The sequence below is a fragment of the Melopsittacus undulatus genome, chromosome 3 (assembly GCF_012275295.1).
Source record: "Melopsittacus undulatus isolate bMelUnd1 chromosome 3, bMelUnd1.mat.Z, whole genome shotgun sequence".
NCBI classification, from domain to species: Eukaryota; Metazoa; Chordata; class Aves; order Psittaciformes; family Psittaculidae; genus Melopsittacus; species Melopsittacus undulatus.
The window spans coordinates 72636116-72655664 of record NC_047529.1 but is presented as its reverse complement, the minus strand read 5'-3'; the positions used below and the strand labels follow the sequence as shown (position 1 = coordinate 72655664).

The window sequence follows — 19549 nt, the reverse complement described above, 5'->3', positions numbered from 1 at the left end:
GTACACAGGGCAAAAGGTAAATATGAAAACTAAAAGTGTACGTTTGTTCTAGCACACATCTTAACCCACTGTAAATACAACATAAACCGGCTGTCTTGCAGATGGGATAGAATGACTATTGTGACCACTGGAATGCCCAGGATGGGTTACTTAAGATTCTGAATTTAAAATTTGTAGATTCCCCTGTGATTGTCCTTAAGAAAACAGTTTCAAGCATTAATAGTTCTGCATTTAACTGCATGATTCGTAGTTGGGGGTTGTTCTTCTGCAAGAAGACCTGATGCAATTGTATTTTTTTTTGTTCTAACAAGTTCTGTCACAGTAGTTCCAGTCTGATACCCAAGTTCTACCATGTAAGGTGCAATCCCACACAAAGCTAAGAGATTTACAATAATAAATTTATGCATCTGTTAGTCGTGGGCATGACATGTAAAGAAGATATAATTGCCATATCAGCATGGGGTTTCACTATTCTGCTGATAACTTTTGGCCTGTTTTTTTTCTAAGGAGAAAGCTCCTTTTTGAAAAGGATTTCAGGGATACCACTGAGATAAGTTTGTAAATGTTTACAAGTCGTAGGTCCCCAGGGAACTACGAAGTGCAGACCAGAAAAGCACAGTCATACTCATTTGGCAGTTTAGCTCTTTTTTGCAGTCAGTGAATATTTGAGCTTCTGACAAGATCACTTAGTATGGAGATAGGTTATGTGTGATAAAGGTAATCAAAGTGAAGTAGTTTGCATTCACATAAAAAAAACCAACCCCAAACAAAAATAAACAGGTAGTGGAGAGGGTCAAAACACAAGGATACTATAGTAAAAAATGGTGAGCAGCAGTTCAAATTGGGTGTCTTTTGTCAAAGCTGGAGGAAGTGATGCTTGAGACCAAAGATTGAAGCCTTTTACATGTGAGGTTAGAGGGGACAGGCTTTGTACTGCAGATGGAGGCCCAAGCTGCCAAAACATAGCCACTGGTTGAAGGTAAGAATCTAGAGAGGGGCAAGTACAGCATCTGGAGCTGGACAGACACTGCTGATACTCCTTGATCTGTGCTGCAGGTGAACATAGGTGATTTCTGCCAATTGCCTGCACTGGTCTTCAGCCTGCCTAGCTCGGCTGCCTGCTAGCTGTATAGTCACAGAAGCCGGGAGGTCAGCAGGCGTTGATCACTGATGGAGCTATTAAAACTTTTGCAGGCAAATATCACATGATTTTACTAATGACAATGAAGTTTTAAAGGTGTTTTGGGTGTGCCTGTGCAAGCTGTTGTCATCTTTCTGAAAGCAGGGCAGAGGTGTATTAAACGGGCTATTTGTTATGCTGCCAGCTTCAGCACCTGAGGCAATAAGTGAGCCCTAAGCAGCACAAAGCTGTGCTCCCTTCAGGAGAGACAGCCCTACCTTGGTCCATGTTAGCAAATTACAAAGGACCTAGTTGTAGGAACTCTGTCATTTATACTATTTAACTATTACAAAGGCTGTCTGGTATGCTTCTGATTGAGGCTGTAATTAAAGCCCCACATTTTCTTACCTTCTGTCCCCAGGGCTTCTAATAGCATAGCTTTAAAGGGGTCCCAGGTTTTAAAGTGATCAAATTACCTACCTTTTAATGTTTGACCATGCCAGAATTTTCGGAGTTCCTAGCTACATCTTGGAGGTTAGCCCAGGCCTGAACTGTTCCCTAGGGATGGACTGAATACCTGTTTTGGTCATGTGAGAGAGTAGTGCTCTGGCTGAGGCTAAACTGTGCCAGCTCACCTCAGGGCTAGAGAACAGCTCTAACTCTTGAGATTACTGGTGTACATGTATCATTTGGATTCAAGGCGAAAGCCCTGGAGCAGTTATAGAAAGACTTGCATAGTTTTTAGTTGGCAGGAGAGGAGAGAGGTCAGCAGGTGTGAGCATTCAGCACAGAGAAAGCAGTTGAATTTGTGTTTGTATACATGACAAGGCGTAGCGGGAAACTGGGAAGGAAACCCCTCTTGGAAGTTTAGTGAGGTGAGGAAAACTCTGTAACATGCCAAATGCTGATTAGAAATGGAGATTTAAATAATCTCCTGGCTGTTCCTGATGGCTTATTCTGCATGTATCTTCCCTGGAAGGGAAGGCCTGGAATCTGATTCCATTGGTAGTTCAGTCTTCCATATCCATGTTTGTCTGTTACCAGATGTGATTACCCTGGCAATGCTTCCTTCAGGTAGCTTGTGGGTTGGTGATGGTCCTTGGCCTCTAGAGAAAAAGTGCAGCTGAGGCATGCTCTAGCTGTGCTAGGGAATGCCAGCAAACTTCCAGAAACATGAACTAGTGTTTTACTTGAAAAGCCTGTAACACCTTCTCTAACCAGCTACTCCTGGACACAATTTATCTGAAGCACTATTCAGATCTGAACATAAGCCATAGTTCACCAATAGTGACAAAGCTTGTTGAGAAGCTGTGTTCTGGTCCCACAAGTTACCTCAGGTTGGAAATTGCAGAATTGATGATATCTTGTGTCCTACCCTTATTGCAGATCACTTCAGACATCTGATACTTGAGATCACCAAATCTCCAAAAGCAACTGGCCTACCGCCAAAAAGTCTGTCTGTGCTCTTCAGATATAGACTACCAAACAGAAGAAAATATAATACCACAATGTTTCATTTCTGCTTTGTAAACAGTTTTGGGCAAACCTAAGACATGTGATGGTAGGGACTTGCTGAGTCAGAATAACTCCTGATGAGCATCCATCAACATTATTCTTCTGACTGAAAAGTTGGCTTAACCTTTCAACGGCAGCATCTTTTTCATATCCTGTAAAACCAAACTTCCCTTGAGGAATATAAATCCCTAGCACCTGGAAATGTCTTCCACCTCTGAGTTATTTCTAAAACCACATAAGCTTGGAAATACCTTACAAAGTATTTGAACCTATTTTCTGTTCCTTTCAAGAGGGTATTATCTTGTTTATTGTGTCTGTACAAACTAGTTTTCCTTCCCATCTGTTTTAGCAGCCAGCCCATCCCTTCCTCCTGCTCCACCAGCTCTTTCTCCACCCCCAGCCCTCACAAAGACCTCTGCAGGTACAACTGACCCTGAAGAAGCAACAAGGCTGCTGGCTGAGAAGAGGCGCCTTGCCCGTGAGCAGCGGGAACGGGAGGAACAAGAGAGGAGAGAGAGAGAAGAGCTTGAAAGGTGATTATAGACCTGCAGTGGAGAAGATCTGTTTTTAGCAGCCTCCTAGCAGCTTCTTGTGTATATTCTGTTGTTATTCTGTGATATATGAAGCACAGTATTGAAGCTCAGGAGGCATGAGTTCCTCCCTGGAAATGAATTTTCCTGTTGGGATTTTTTATAGATGCAATATATATAGCTAAGCAGATCTGTAAGGTTAAAACTTATCCCAAATAGTGCTTTAAAATAGGACAGGAGGAGAAAGCAGATCCTTGCTGTAGTGATTCATTGTTTCCTCGGAGATTAGCAAAACTATACTTGCCTATTACAGCTGGAGTACTCTGCACAGCTGTTTCCAGTTTTGTGATTGGCACGTCTCTTAATTTGAATTGTAAGGTCTCCACCATGGGGGGTGTTTTGGTGTCCAACAGCTGCCTCTTTAAACATCTTTTTTTTTCATTTAAAACCAAGACACCCCCCTAACAGTTTTGGAGGGTAATAGATGTTGTGTCTCATTTTCTACTAGGAAACGAGTAGCTCATCTGTATACTTATGGATGTGGCTGTGACACAAGTTGAGTGCCTTTTTAGAGGGATGCCATGCATCTTGGAATTTGATTGTATTCTTTAACAACATTGCTGAACATAGGAACAAGGCAGAGCCAGTTTTAATAGCCTGGCTTTCCAAAAGACTCACAATATGGTCCTTCTCAAAAAGGCTTTTAAAGAAAGCAAGCTGCATTAGAGTAATATGGTGAGTAAATACTAAGACTGAAAGATGGAAAACCAAAGGTAAAGAATAATCAGCTTTCACAGGGAAAGGAGTTTTTGGTCTCTTTGCAGTGCCTCCATAAATGAACCTGAAGGAATTTGTGGCCAATGAGATATTGCTCGTCTTTAATGAGATAAAGCAGTTATGCAGAGTTTCAGACGTATCTTACATTGCTGAGATACAAAACAGAAGCTGGATTGCAATACTGTTATGCATAAAGGAATGTGTATGTCTAAATAATTCCAGCTTAACTCAGGTGGTGGTGGTCGCTGGGCTTATTGTTTCTGAGGGAAGTGATCTTGTTTGAAGTTGAGTATATGGAAGTATCAAGTGAGTCATGATCAACAGAATAAATGAACTGTTACAGATGAGATACCTACAAATTAGTAGAAAAGGAGAACAAGATGAAAATGTCATTCTGAACTATCTAAGATGAATCTGCCTCTTGAACATTGAAGTTTATGTTTTTTGAGATAGTAAAATTAATAAAACTAGGAAAATAAGTGCCAACAGACATTAAGGAAGATCGCAAGTATAGAACAGCTCCTATATGAAAGTCTGCTAAACAAGTGAGGATCCTTCAGCTGGCAAGACTCATCTGTGCTCTACTTCTGAGGATATGATAGGATACAAAGTCATAAATAATTCGGGTAGCATCAAAGGTGAAGGGGGAAAGTTATTGAGTCCCATAACACAAGGATGAGTGAGCATTAAGTGAGGTTAAGAGGCAGTATTCAAAAATCAGAAGAATCAGATACTTTTTTAAAAAAACTTTTTAAAATTTAAAAATTGCTGCAAGATAAGATGGGTGCCAAAAATGTATACTATTTCAAAATATGATGAAGTGCTTTGCGAGATGCATTAAAGTTGTTGACACTGTTTCTGATTCAGAGAGCAGATGAGTCACAGATTAGTAGAAGCATGTGCTGAAATACTGGTATTGCCTTGAAAAGTTTTTTATGTTCCATAGAGGTTCAGCTTTGGTCCCTTCTGGAAGCAAAGCAGACAACTTGTGAATGAGACCGAACTGCAACCTATATACAGTGTTCTGCAGTACTAGTGTCTTGGGTCAGGAATCTGGTGGTTTGGGGGTTTTCCCCTCCTTTTTCTACTAAATTTTCTTACACTTGTTTCACAATTGCAGGCAAAAGAAGGAGGAGCTGTCACAGAGGATAGCAGAAGAGAGAGCTCGCCGAGAAGAGGAAGAGGCTCGTAGACAGGAAGCAGACAAGAAACGGAGGGATGCAGAGGAGGAACGGGAAAAGGAAGAACGGCTGCGCAGGCAGGCGGAAGAGAGAGAACACAAGGAGAAAGAAGAGATGGAGCGTATTCAGAAACAAGTATGCTTACCTCCTGGAATTTCCCTGCCAGTCTGGTTGGCAATAAAGTGGATGAGGCAACACCTCTTATGTAGCACCTAGATTAGAGGATTATCTAAAATTTAAACGCTATACAAAAAGTGAATAGTTTTGGGGCAGAGTTCATTCCATAGAGTCATTAAAGGAGTAAAGATATTTCTTCTTGACTAAAACATATGGTAGGGAGTTGAGTTTTTGCTTTGGTGGTGTTGGGGTTTTTGTTGTTTTGGTTTTTGTTTGTGTTTTGCGGTTTTGTTGGTTTTGGGCTTTTTTGGTTGTGTTTGGTTTTGTTTTGGTTTGGTTTTTTGTTATTTTGATGGTGGGTTGTTTGTTTTGGGGTTTTTTCCCTGTAGAATTTATTTACTTACAAAAAAATCCTTTCCTATTCCTGACAAATTGTGACAAATAAATCAACAGAGTTGTATCAGGGGTTTTAATTAATGATCTTATACCAGAGAACAGTTTGTCCACACAGTTATAGAAAGTCTGGGTTCCAAGATGACTATTTAGAGTGTTGGAGAAGGCATAGGTTTTGATCACTTTAATCAAGGCTCACACAGTTCTCCTGAAATCAGAGCAGCTACTCAACAGACATGAGAGTAAACAAATCAAAATACAATTATTTGAGTGCTCTCATTTTTGCTGGGCGTAATGTTGGTTTACGAACATCATGAGAGGCTGTGGTAAGCATTCTGGATAGGATTCTTTTTTTGCATGTGCCTTTATTTTTTGTGTGTGCTTTCTCCTCCCACCCCCCCAAAATTCAGCACTTCAGTCTGCCTCATAAACATTATGTTTTTCTTATGGTATATCATTAAATGTATGCTTCTGAAAATAAATATTAAAAGAATTGTGTTAGTGATTATAACTTAGAAAGTGCAGTTCACTTTTTCAGATGTCTGCTGCTTCTTTGAAATGCTAAACTGACTTACATCCATGATTTAGCACTCGGAAATAGTGTATGGCCAAGTTTTCTGCATGTTACAGCCATAACAAATGAACTGCTGCAGTAGTTCCGTCATACACCACTGTTATTGTTAGGGAGAAAGGCCTCTCTGCAGTATATTCCAGACAAGTTTTGCATTTAGTTCAGAAGAGCAGGAATGAAAAGTTTGTGCTAATGTTTCTGTGACTGTTAGTCCTTTGTGTCATTAAATGATGACTCTGATCGTCAAAAAGAAAAATTCCACTGCTTTTGTCTGACTCTCAAAAACATCCACCACTCAAAACATGAATCTCTCTAATACTTTCCTGGCTTCTCTTTTAATGCTGAAGGTTAGAAATTTATTCCTGATTTGTTGTTTGGTGTGATTTCATGCACATGCCCTAGAACAGGCACAGAACCAAATATGATGTCCATTGTTTAGTTATGCATCTCTTAATGCTATGCAAAATATGGAAATTAATCAGTTTGATCTGAAAAGATTGTTGGTGACTTCTAAACCCCAAAAGTGTCTTTTCAGAGGGTTGTAGAAATGCATAGTTAAGCAGATATTAGTGTAAATCTGTCCTTAAATAATTAATTATTCCTTACTACTTTTTTTTTTCCCCATCAACTCAGAAAGAAGAGGAAGCTCGCCTACGGGAAGAGGCAGAGAGGATTCGATTAGAACGTGAAAAGCATTTCCAAAGAGAAGAGCAAGAGCGCTTGGAAAGGAAGAAGGTAACTCAGTACATGCAGAGAAACTGTAATTTGTTTTGCCTTAGCAGTTTGTTTCCACTTCAGCTGTAGAAAGTTATTCATGGTAGAAATGTGCTGTTAGAAAAGCTGCAGTCCTTATCTGCATAGGCTGATGTGAATGGGAATGGAGTATCACCAACACAAATAAATAATTCATCTTTTTTGAAATAAACAGATGCAACTGATAAATGACAAACATTTGTGGTATGGGAGAGAGATTTTTGAATTAATGACAGTGAACACAATTTTACCCCTTTACATTTCATTGTAGAGGCTTGAGGAGATCATGAAGAGAACTAGGCGTGTAGAAGCAGTAGATAAGGTCAGTGCTGCTACTTAACACATGTAAATATTGGACACATTTCACCTTTTTTCCCCAGTGCCATTTTTAATTTACAAAACTGTGCTTCCTTTGTAGAAAACCAGTGACCAGCAAAATGGACATATATCAAAGGCAAATATTACTGGAGAAACAGGTATGGTGTTTAACTGTGTCCTGAGCACAACAGGTGAATAAATGCCTCTAAGCACAAAGATTTGAGATACAGTTCTGAAACTTGTCACAGTAATTGCAGAAAAGAAAACTGGGAGGACGATAACTGAAATCTTTGCAAACGTCATTTAGCCTCTCTGTATGGGTAGTTAGCCTTTACTGAATGAGTCAGCTGTTTTAACAGCTTTGTCACATTGGTGTTTAACAAAAGCAAGTTGCCTACCAAGTTTATTTATGAAGTGAAAAGAAGTAAATTATCTTCTGGTTTTGATCACAGAATAGTTGGATGCATGTATAGTGCTACACATGTAGTCGTTGCAGACTTACTCAAGTTTCTTAAAGGGTTATTTAATCTCAGTCATCAAAACAAATTGTTTGTTATTCTTAACATCTCCCTGTGACTTTTGTCCATACCTGCTGCCTTATTCACTTGGTCTTAATTTATTCCCAACCCCCGCTTCCCCAAAATTCAGCTCCTACAAAAGCTTAGTCTTTCAGTCACACCTGCATTCTTAGTCTTTCCTTCCATACCATCTTTTTTTCCCTGGTCATTTTAGGTAAAGTTTTTTATAAGACTTTAATATTTACCATGGAGGAAAAAAAATGTAGCTCATATTCAACAATCACCAAGTATGAATTAGCACTACTTGAGATACTGAAGTCAAGCTATCAAATGGCTTATCTATTGTAGCATAACATATTAAATGACATTAGTCTTCTTTGTATTTGAGTTGAGTAACAGGGAAGACAAATAACAGCAATGGCTGACGTTTTTTCTAGATGTTAAAAGTGAATGCTGTATTTAGCACTGCCAGGAAACATTTTGACACAGATTTTATTATGTGTGTTTGGAAGTTATTTGTTTACATATTATCTTGGGAGGGATGGGGGACTGAGGAGAGAAGGTGCTATAAACCTTTTAAGTGTTCCTTGAAGCTATACATGGCCCTATAGCCTGTGGCTAATGCTTTTCCTCCAGAAGCAGAAAACAAGTAGTCCGTTTCCTAAGGCATAGGAGAGTTTGGACCTCCATTTCCCCAGGCCTGAGGGAAGGCTGGAGTCCTTGAATGACTGAATAAAGAGAAAACTGTCCTCACCCTCAGGACTGCTCTACTGTTGGGCTTTGCTTTATCTAGATATGCTATTGAGTCAAAGGTGGGAATTAATAGAGATATTTTCTGTCAATTAACTTTCCACACTATGCACCAACAGACTTCTGATCGTAAAGAAATGGTGATGATTTTTCCCCCAAAAAAGTAGTTTTAGTCCTACTGTTTGTCAAAACGTGAAGAGGCCTTTGCATGAATAGCTGAATTGCACAAGGAAACAAAATCCATCACCTTTTTGTCATTTGTTTGGCCTCTGCTTCAAAATAGGAGCTAGCTCTGCGTTTCCAAAGCAGAGCAAGTTAATCTTCTGCCTTTTTTTTTTAATGTTAGTTCCAATGTATTTTCTTCTTATTATATTGTATAAGCACCAAACCCTGTATTTCTAATATTCTCCTTACAAAAACTTGTCAAAGATCAGACTAAAACATATGGTATAGAGGATTTCAGCCCAAGATTTTAAAGCATAGCAAACAGAGCACCTGAAGAAGAGGCTTTCCAACGGAGGTTTTGGGTAACCAACTTAAATGTGTCTAAGCCTATGAATATTAAATTGTTGCAACTGTTGTAACAGGTGATAGTATGGACGGGGTGCAATTACTTCCTTTTACGGACTTGCATGGGAATTAGTGTGGCTGTACACAATTATATACAATGCAGAAGGCTGTAGTTGTACTTCAAAAGAACATCCTGAGGCAGGGCAGTAACATCTGTCATGTGGTGTCTCTATGAGGCACAAGGATAGTCTAATTTTATATTACTCTCTACAACATTATGTAGCAGTGATTTGGTACTTGTTGAAAGAAGTATCCTTTCCATGGAGGTTTTATTTCCTCTTGATTTCCTTTTGGGCTACGGTCAGAGATCAACACGGGAACCAAGAAATACCAGAGTATAGAATTGGTAATGTCCCAGTGTTCTATTTTCTGTTGCTGCTTGAAAAGTGTCAGCATAATATACTGTCAGATATCAATTTATTTTGACCACTGGCTTGTGTGTTGGAATTGTGTTTATCATTGTAAAATGCTTATTCTTGTCTGTTAAGCTACAGCTTTGAAATCTGTGGCCTTTGGACCTGAAAGAGGGCATGTGTGCCAAAAATCTTGACAAAGAAGGCAGGGTGGAAGAGGGAGAGGCAAAAGAACTCTAGTTTTAATCTGTAGCTTGCCTTGACTGTGCTGTCTTTTGTAGGAAGTGTTTTAGCCTAATCTGCAGGTAAATAATGGTGTTCTTTCTCTAGTCATAACAAGTCCTGCATCTCCCACGGAACCTGCAGGAGGTCCTCAGCTTCAGCATGTAACGACATCTCCCCACAATGGGAAACCAGTCACCTGCACACACATGATCGTCTCACATCAACCCTCCATAAATACGGACAGGTAAGAACACTGCGACGTTTTGGAGGATGACTAGAGCATGAGAGCTACTAAAGTGATAAATTATTTTGAGATCCATATATTCATGAAGTAAATGAGACAGCTGTTCAATCAGCCTTGTTTCCTGTTTATCTTTTTCTGAACACAGAAAAGACCTTTATCATCTTTCACTTAGCAGTAACCTGGTTTTGCCAACTGATAGGAAAGAGTTTTGTGAAAATACAGCACATTCTTTGCAATGGGCATCTGGAAAAACGCGTTGTTTTCCAGCAATTATTACATAAATTTAAACTTAATGGAAAGCGCAATTTTTTTCTGTTCCTTTCCATGAATTAAGCTTCATGAAAACTCTGTATTTGCAGTGCTGTTTTCCTTGATTGCAATAATGAACATTGTGCTTTCAGCCTAGATGTTTAAATTTCTGAACTGCTTGAAGTATTAGCAAGTTTTGCTTACTGAGCAGAAGTCCCTCCTGTGAGATACAGAACTACTCATGCTGGATTTGCCTTTAAAAAAACCCTTTGTCTTTTATAAGGGGAATTTAGGAGCAAACATTTAACATCAAGTTCTCTCTGTAGCCATGAAGCAAATCACTCAGACTTTGAGAAATTGTTGAAATGCTTGAAACTTCAATGGTGAACTGAGTGAAATCTGTTGCATAAGCATGAGCTGTCAGTTATTTCAATTCTCATAATGCAGAAAGACAAATAATCCCTTAGTCCTTTCATGGTTTATGTGGAGGTAGTGACAGAATATGCATGGAAAAACTTGAATGTGAGAAGCCATCTCCCAGTCTGTAATGGACAGGATGCTTTAGGGTGTGATTGGCACTAATTGAAGGAGGAATTTGCCCTCTCTTGCTCCCTCCATATGCCTGGAGGATCTTAGCCTGCTGTCAGGCTGACAAGGGTGCTCCTGCTGACAGAAGTTCTGTCAGTGACACTGAGCACTGAGCTGCATTGGATAAGCTGCACAGAGCCGCCTCATAATTGTCTTGGGCAGCTATTAAATGTTAATCACTCCCAGCTTTAAATGCACTTTGATGTTTGTAATATTAAAGTGCCACACTAGTAAATGCTGTCCCATAGCATTATAATCCAGGGAGGTAACCTCACAGTGGCCAAAAGGGAAGAATGAATAAATGAGGTTGAAGAACAGTGACACAAGTGGAAGTGTGTATCAGGGTGTGGAAGGGGAAGCTGGTATGCTAGGTTGGAGTGTGGAGGGACTCTCTAGAGGTACCTCCATGTTGACTAGGAAGGTGAGGGCTGAAGCATTTGATAGCATGCCAGTGTAAGCTTAGCCCAGCTAGCTTGAGAAACTGTTAAAAGGAATACACAGCAGCATAGATTTTTATCCCATGTTAAGGGTCACAGGTGCCAGCATCACTGCTAGCACATCTCATGTGCTGTGTTTGAGTGGCCTCTGGGCATAGCTGCTCTTGTAGCACACACACAGCAACAAGTGAAGATGGTCTCTTGTGTGAGCACCTCACTCCAGACCCGAGGCAGATTCAGCGTTTGTCTGGAAGGGACTTGAGCTTGTCCTAAAGGCAAAACTGCTCACATTTCTGACCAAAACTTTAAAAGGCTTTGACTGGGGGCAAAACACAGGCCAGTGCTTTGTGTGGGCAAGAGGAGGGAGTAAATACTTCACAGTCCTCTGTTCCTGCTTTTGATCAGCAATCATCTTGTACTGGGACTTCATTAGCTTTCCAAGACAATTGGGTCTTCATAAACCCTAATGAAAATGTTGTGATCTGCTGCATTATTTACTGTATATCTATTATCAACAGATATTATTAATAAGCATTTATTGCAGATACTACATTGGGATAGATCATCTATCCCATGTAATAGTTTGTCAAAGTTTCTATTAGTATTCCCACTCCTATGTTTTAAACAAATGAACATCAATCAGTTTTCCTTAAAGCTTCTTCACTTTGCATCGTGAAAGAAAAAAAAAATATACACTTGCTTGTGAATTGAGCTGTTTTCCCATGTTAGCACTCAATGTTTTCAAATGGATCTTACAATTTTTGGTTCTTAGAAACAATTTATTTTTTTTTCATAGTTATCCAAGTTAAAATGACGTGTCTGAACGTGAACATGATTTTTGTGGTAGGCAGTTTTAAGTGATGCTGTAAGGGTTCAAATTTTGCCATTTGTGCTTGCTCTGAGTGCCTTCTTCACAAGTAAATTCACTTAAACAATTTAATGCTCAAATGCTAATGAACAATAGTGAATTATTATTGGGGAGGGAGGTAGGGAGTGACCTTATATCTGTCCTAAATGTCTCTGGTGAGAAGACTCACAATTGAACTTAAATGAAGATATTTCTCAAATCAGGTGCAGTACAATGGAAAAGGTAACAGAAAGTATATTTTAAAATGGAGTGTACCATGGAAATTTTCCAGTAAGATACTATAGTATCTAGAGTTATCAAGAAAGCTGGTAGTTCTACAATATTATTAATGGCATGCTAACTTCTGGCTAAATTCTGGGGTTTGGTGTTTTTTTACAACAGTGAAAAATTAATTTGAAACAGTTATTTGAAAATAAGATATAATATTAAAAAGGCTATTCTCAGTGCTGCATTGGACACTGAGACATCACTAAGAATGTAACATAAGACAGTACAAACAGCTTTAGCAGGTTAAAAATCTGTTACTTGGGTTCTTCACTCTAATGGCCTGTAGCAGTCACTTATGGAGTGAGTGTAAAGGGAAAAAAGGGAAGAACCAGGAGATCCTCTGGCCAGTGAACAGTTACTAAACATTGTGGTCCAAATGCACCCATATGCTTAAGTAGTCCCTAAGCTGCTAATTACCAGAAGCTGGAGGGCATACCAATCTCCTAGGGATTTGTCTAATCTCCTTTGGAGTTTATGGTCTCTAAAATGTCCAGTGGAAATTAATTCTACAGTTCCATTTTTCCCTTGTGTCTTCTAAATTTGTTTCCCTGGTAAATTGGTAGAGCAAATAGCATAAAATAGAAAAGATTTTATAGCATAAAATTCAGAAGATCTATAGTCATGGTTTCATTTTTTTGTACCGCCTTTGTGACTGTATGGACTCCTCTGTGTCAAAAGACATCAGTCAAGTCTGTGAATCCTGGTCTAACTCAGTGTGTAATACTGCAATGCAATGACAAATAAATATGAAGAACTGTTTGTGTATGAAGTCAGTTGATCAACTGGGTAGAAAAATTAATGTTTGAAGCAGCAAGAATCTTCTTCATTGTACCAATACTTGTTGAAGTGTTGTGGTGTTTAATGTCCTATGAACGAGCAGTTGCTCTCTTCCCACCTCTTTCTTACCCCATCCATCAAACCTGCTGTGTTATCCTAGCTCTGGTGTTATCCTAGGTGAGGTTATTGGCAGTAGATGGGGATGAAATAAGTAATAGGATACCGTATAGTTAATAGTAACCTAGTAACTGTACATTAGAGAGCTGGCTTTATTAGTCCTAAAGCATTTCGAAGATTCTGCTCCTCATCTTGCAGATATGGATCTCTGCCATGGAAGGGTGATATGATGCGCGGATAGACTCCACAACTAGTTAAAGTTGTAAAGTAGGTATGCTTTTATTCAGCGCTGAGGTGCATGGGGATAGCTCCTCCAAAGCATGCACACCTCAGGGTTGTTCTCCCTTTACATTTATTCTCTTACGGTATACATAGACATGAGGTTGCTCAATCTGCCTATACATATTTATTATCTATCCCCGCTTCGTATTATAATGAGCCAGAAGGTCCTTTGCACCTGCACAGTGCCCCTTCTGGTCATGGGCAGGGGTCTCAGGATGAAGTAAATGAGTCTTCCTCTTGTGGGTAGGGGTCTTCAAGATGAAGTAAATGAGTCTTCCTCTTCTTAAGCTTTACACCTTTTAACCTTCAGACATGGCCTTAGGGTTTGGTCGGCGCCCAGTCTGCTTCTCCCCCACTTCTCAGTAGGACCAAACACCTGTGCTTTTGTCATGGCCTTAAGATTTGGCCCAGTCTGCCTCTCCCTGGCTTATCAGTAGAACCAATCATCTGCTTTTGTCCCTTGTCAGTAGAACTAGCATCTGCTTCTCCCCCTCCAGCAGTAATCAATGCTTTGGCAAGATGGCAATGGCAGGTACTTAGGACAGAAAATACTTTTGTTTAAGCAAAGGAATTCCTTTAACCCCCTTGTACAATTTCTCTGTATTACCCCCCTGTACTTTGGTTACCCCTGTATCAATTTCAGTCTAGGAAAACTGCATCTGAGCCCTTGCTGCTGAAGCATTTCTAAACAACCTGAACAGTTGTGATGTGGTCTGAATAGGGAATAGGTACCAAGTCTGTCAGAACACAACTACTGATGGCCTTAATAAGCACCTGTGAAAGATCACATATTTTTTGAGTGTCAGCTGAGTACTTGCGCTTTCTCAAGAAGCTTATAGTCCCATTACTGTCATCCTGTTTGCTAATTTAGCACCTTAGTTTCTCCCCTCTGGCAAGATAGCAGATGTCATCTGCAAAGACAGCAGGATTTGACAATACAGTGCATAATAAGAGGGGCTGGAAAGGAAGGGGTAAGACTGTGAGAGGTGATCATGTATCTTCTCAGGAGAGTGGGTGCAACTAGAGAGTGTGTCTGTGCATGTACTGCTCCTGACTGAGGGAGATGAGCAAGAGTTTGCTCATAAGGCATCTCTGCCCAGTGGGAAATGAAAAAAGGCAGTGCAGATTAACATGAGAGTTGCTGGGAGGTGTTTCTTTTGGTTTGGGCATGATCAATGGGAGAAGTGCAGAGTGGCTTGGAAATAAACCCTAAGGATTTGTAGAGGGAGGAGGGACTGAAAAGAGCACTGCATTGGGAAGGGAGTTTTATGTCTGGATAAGTGGCAGGTAGAAGAGGCTGCTCCAAATCTGGAGGCAGGAGGTGATCCAGGAACTAACAAAAATGACAATGATCTTATCTGAGGGCAATTACATTGATTTACAGAAAGAGGAAGGATATGGCAAAGGTTATGAGACCTGAAAAAGATGTTAGAGGCTGTAAATTGCATTAAGTGGGTGGCTCACATAGTGGTGGTGCTGCAGGGGTAATCTTGCTGCCTCCTGTTGCAGCCACTTCTCAGAACTGCAGTCCATAAAGTGCTCTTTGGCTTTGGGGATCATGAAGCCAAACATAACAACAATCCTTTGTGTTTGTGGGAAGATTATCTAGTACTTCACTGCAAAACCAGGTTTTCTGTTGTGGGAAAAGCATGTTTTCATTTTTACTAGCTAAAAGAATGCTTGGGATTAATGCAGACTTTTCTTATATTTGTAATATTGCTTTGAGGAGGACTGAATTTATGTTATAGATGAAGTGCATGAGGGAATACCTGTGTTTCTCTTTCAGCAATCTCAATCCAGAGAAAAATGCAAATGAAAATGGAATGTCTATGCAGAATGATAACTTTGAAGAGATCATAAACCTGCCTATTGGTTCTAAGCCATCCCGACTGGATGCCATGAACAATGATGGAAGCAATAGTCCTCAAATTCCTTTGAATCCGATTCTAGCCTTTGAAGATCAGGGGACTCTTTTGCCTCAGGTAGATAGTGTTCAAACACATCAAACAGCAGGTAGGTTCACCTTAGTTCGTTAATACTTGTGTTATAGTTGACAGAGGACCTGGAGCTCTTGATACAAGTTGATTAAGCATTTTTAAACCCCATATTATTCAGCAAAAGGAGCATGTTTCCTCTTTGTAAAGCTATGCATACCAAGTACATACAGATGCTGTGCTAATTATGGTGGGGCTTCATTTTTTCTTTGAGGAGGGGCTGCTCAGTTACACTTTCTGCTATTGGAAGTTGCTTGAAAATGCCTGCCCTCTGCTTTCAAACAGAAATTATAAGAGACAACTGCTGTTCCATGTTCTGCAGTTGTAATATCTGACATACCGAGCTATCTCAGAAGGGCGTAAGGGGAGAAGGCAGAAGGGGAGGGGGTGTCTACCTTCTGTGTGAAATCCTGTCTGTACTTCCCTCCTCAGGTTCTTTCTGACATGAATATTGAGGGATGGTTTGCAGCGCACTAGATTTTTCTGAATTACATCACAACTTTTTAAGGGATGTTAGATAAACAAAAACTAATACAGCAGATTAAATTGAGATAGCATTGTCTTCTTCTCTGGTTAAAAATGTAAGGAAAATTGTCTTACAGTAACATAAGTGCATAAAAGCCTAGCATTTTGAAGTAAGCATTTTCCCTCTTTACTGATTTGTTGCTTTTTGATACCTTCTGTTGTAGAAGTGATCTGATTGTTTCTTCTGAAGAACCAAAGGTGATAGGAGCATCTCTGCAGTCAGTGGAGTTTCTTCTAAACTATGAAGGAGTGTTTTATTTTTTCTCTCCAGTTTTTTAAAGATTTCTTGAATATCTTTTTTGGAAGGACTTTAGTAAAACCAGCAGAAGAAATGATGGGAATAGACTTGTATCACCTTTTTAATAGCTTTCACCACTAGAAAAAAATCATGCTTCACATGCATTACTTAATATGGCTTTTTCCAGCAAGCTTTTTCTGTTAGTACATGGGTATTTCTACATTCCTTGAGACACAGGACACTGGAATCTGAAAGCAATGGGCTGATTTGGGTGCTGGGTCTGATTATTTTTTTAAAAAGGTGGTGTTGGTTTAAAGGCATAATTGTAAAATTGGCAAAGAATCTTTCACACTTTTGTGGTTCTGATACTTGAAAAATAAATACCTCATTGCTCTACAAGTAGAGTTAATGGGGTGTGCTATTTAAACCTGTTGGTTTAAATATTATTGCAGAGAACTCTAATTATGGGGGCAAACTATAGGCTTCTGTATCTGGTTCTTGTAAATGTAATTCCTACAGGGACATTCTGTAAATTGAGATGTCACTATGATCTTGCATTTTCTCTAAAAACACAAAACAAGGCAGGTTTTAAAATGTGAAAATTTGAAAGCATTATTTTTTCATGGACAAAAGGAAAACCTACTGTTCTCCTAGATGATGTATTTATGAATTTTGTTCAGTAAAGAAATAAATCATTTAACTGAATAAATTAGAAAAATGTGGCAAAATGGTACTGCAAACTTGATTTTTTTAGTTACATCCATGTTCTCAATACTATAAAAGATGTGTATGCACAGGTGCACACACAAGGAAATCTGAGTCCTGCAAATTGCTGGTGGTCCTAATGGTGGAAGACTTTTCCTTTGCCTTATCAGACTACTGAAGCCTGTGGGAAACCTGAAATGTTTGATTTTTGGATAATGAAGCAGGTTTGTTTCAAGATATTTGTGGTTTTGCTCGTTTCAGAGCAGATGGAAAATGGTTATTGTGTTTCTTGTCATGTGATTTTTATATAGTGCAGTTTGAGTGATAAGAGCAGCAGTGCAGGTTGCTCTCTCTTTAATTTGATGCTGATTTCTACTCTTATCATTTCGCCCCTTGCTTTTGGTTGCTATTGGGCAGAACTGTAAAATTTTGAGCCTTTTTGTGCTTTCATAAACAACACTGCTACAGATAGCAGGTAGAGTTCAATCTAGCTATTTGAGTGTGAAGCACCAACCAGGACTTGACATGCTGCTATCTGAAGTCAATGAGGACATCCTTGGCTAGAGGAAATGGAGGTTTATGGAGTCTTGGTTCATGCTCCCAGAGAATGTCTCATTAAGATTCCTGCACTTGCCTTTAGTGAGCACTGATCTTGGCCTCTAGGAAGCTGTGCAGAAAGTCTGTGTTAGCAGAGGAAATCCTCTGAGACTAAAGCTGAGGAATTTTTGAAGAAGTTACTTTCTGCTGCTGGCAAGTGTTCTTTTATACAGGAGATGGGATAAAAGCAATGGAAATGCAATGAAAGAGACTTCATCTGCCAGAATGTATGTGGAAGGCTAAAAACAGCCAGTCAGAATGCTTTCAATAGTAGCTTGTGACACGGTAAAACAAACTGGGCTCCTTTCTTGCTTTCTTTAGTTTTCCATGTACATAGCCAAAATATTTTGAAGTGTCCAAAATATGTAGTTTTCTTCAAACTTATATATAGCATGTAAGTACCAAATAAAACTTGTTTGAACTAATTCTATTTATATGTTCATTTTCTTGCATAGTTGGAGCAGGAGTCAATCTGTGATGGAAAACTCTTCCTGCTGCTCCTGATCAGCTTAAAACTTTTCAGATTTCCTCTAATCTCTTACAAGAAAATCAGTACAGACTCACTTGCAACTAGAAACAGCAAAGACATAGTAAGATTTAGCATCAGTTTTAAGTCTGAGGATTCACTGAGACTCAGGTTTAAATTATGTTGATCGTGAATCTGTTTAGGCTGAGGTATAAATTATGTGGATCTAGTTTTTTGAGACTTCACTTTTATGAAGAGGACTGCAGTAAAATATAATTATATTAATTCCAGATTTGCTTCACATAAGAGGGAGAATTTCCTCCTTTTCAAGGGCCTGACATACAAAGTAAAGGCTAGGGAATTTGGAGTAGAATTAGGTGTAGGAATCAAAAAAAACCCCAAACCACTAAGAAAATTAAAATGACTGAAATTTTAAATCTTTGGTTAAGGCCCATTCTTTCAACATAGGGAAAAAATAGTTTCTTTCCTGTTGAAGGTTGTCCTGGAGGATAAAACATGGTATCAAATGGTGGCTAGCTCTTTTGCCTGCTATTCCACATGCTTTTGTTGTTGGCATGATCACAGGTAACACTCAGTCAGTGACTAGAACTAGCAACTCTAGTAGAACTAGCAATTCCAGACAGCTATTGTGAAGACAGGGAGCAGCATCCTTTCACAGCAGTTAGGCTGTGTGCTTTGGAAAGACTTGGCTCCTTTCTCTCTTAACAGTGGAACATAAATGCTTGCAGGGATGACATTCAATACATCACAGCTACTGGGTGGTTCACCATTAGCTTTGCTTGTTTCTCATGTCTATCTCCTCATTCTGATGAAGAATGCTTCATTATTTTCTGTCTTGCCAAGACCTTGAAATAAAGTTTGCAGTTAAATACTTAAGAATACAGATACAGGACAGATTGCACTGATTTTTGTTTTGGAAAATTATCTTAAGGTTGAGATTTTCTGATTTAATTCCTAGCTGTGTCATTCAGTTCTCTGTAGTCCTCTGTTTTAACAAGCCCAGCTGCCTACAGCTGAGCACATGGGTCTTTCACGTGAGATTTCAAAACAAAATCCCTGTCACACATGAATACTGAAAATACCGTACTGCTTTATCTGAAGTCTGCCCACTCTTTCCCAGGTCTTGTTACTGCACTGCAGAGAAGCTTTCGAATGTGGTTTTGGTTGTGGTTTAAAAAAAAATCAACAAAGAAACAAAACCAAAACCCAAACAAACAAAGAAAACCAAACCAACAAAAAACCCAACCAAAAACCAGTACTATTGGAGAAAATTTGCAGTTATTAAAAGGGATAATTGACCAAAGTGCCTCCCCCAATCATCAAAACTAAACTTAGCAATTTGGGCCACACTAAATGCAATGTTTAACACTTAGTTAACAGAATTACATTTTATTATTATTATTTCTGGTCTCACTTTTATACCAAGTTTTATTTCATGTAGCCAGTAGCAGATGCTCTAAAGCTCTACATGCATGTAAGAGTT

At 39.3% G+C, this 19549-nt stretch overlaps 1 protein-coding gene across 4 annotated transcripts in view; it reads left to right on the top strand.

The window, feature by feature from the left end:
• Positions 1–18004, top strand: part of MAP7 (microtubule associated protein 7) — a 111522-nt gene extending 93518 nt beyond the window's left edge. For 3 of the 4 annotated variants that reach the window (XM_031053994.2, XM_031053991.2, XM_031053995.2), the window contains 8 exons: positions 2985–3168; positions 5063–5258; positions 6838–6939; positions 7229–7279; positions 7376–7433; positions 9797–9935; positions 15307–15533; positions 16204–18004. In XM_031053994.2, the coding sequence (XP_030909854.2) occupies positions 2985–3168; positions 5063–5258; positions 6838–6939; positions 7229–7279; positions 7376–7433; positions 9797–9935; positions 15307–15533; positions 16204–16214 (968 nt within the window). In that variant the 3' untranslated portion in view covers positions 16215–18004. The remainder of the gene's footprint in view (positions 1–2984; positions 3169–5062; positions 5259–6837; positions 6940–7228; positions 7280–7375; positions 7434–9796; positions 9936–15306; positions 15534–16203) is intronic. The other variant, XM_031053992.2, reaches the window with a different exon arrangement.
• The last annotated feature ends 1545 nt before the right edge of the window (positions 18005–19549 follow it).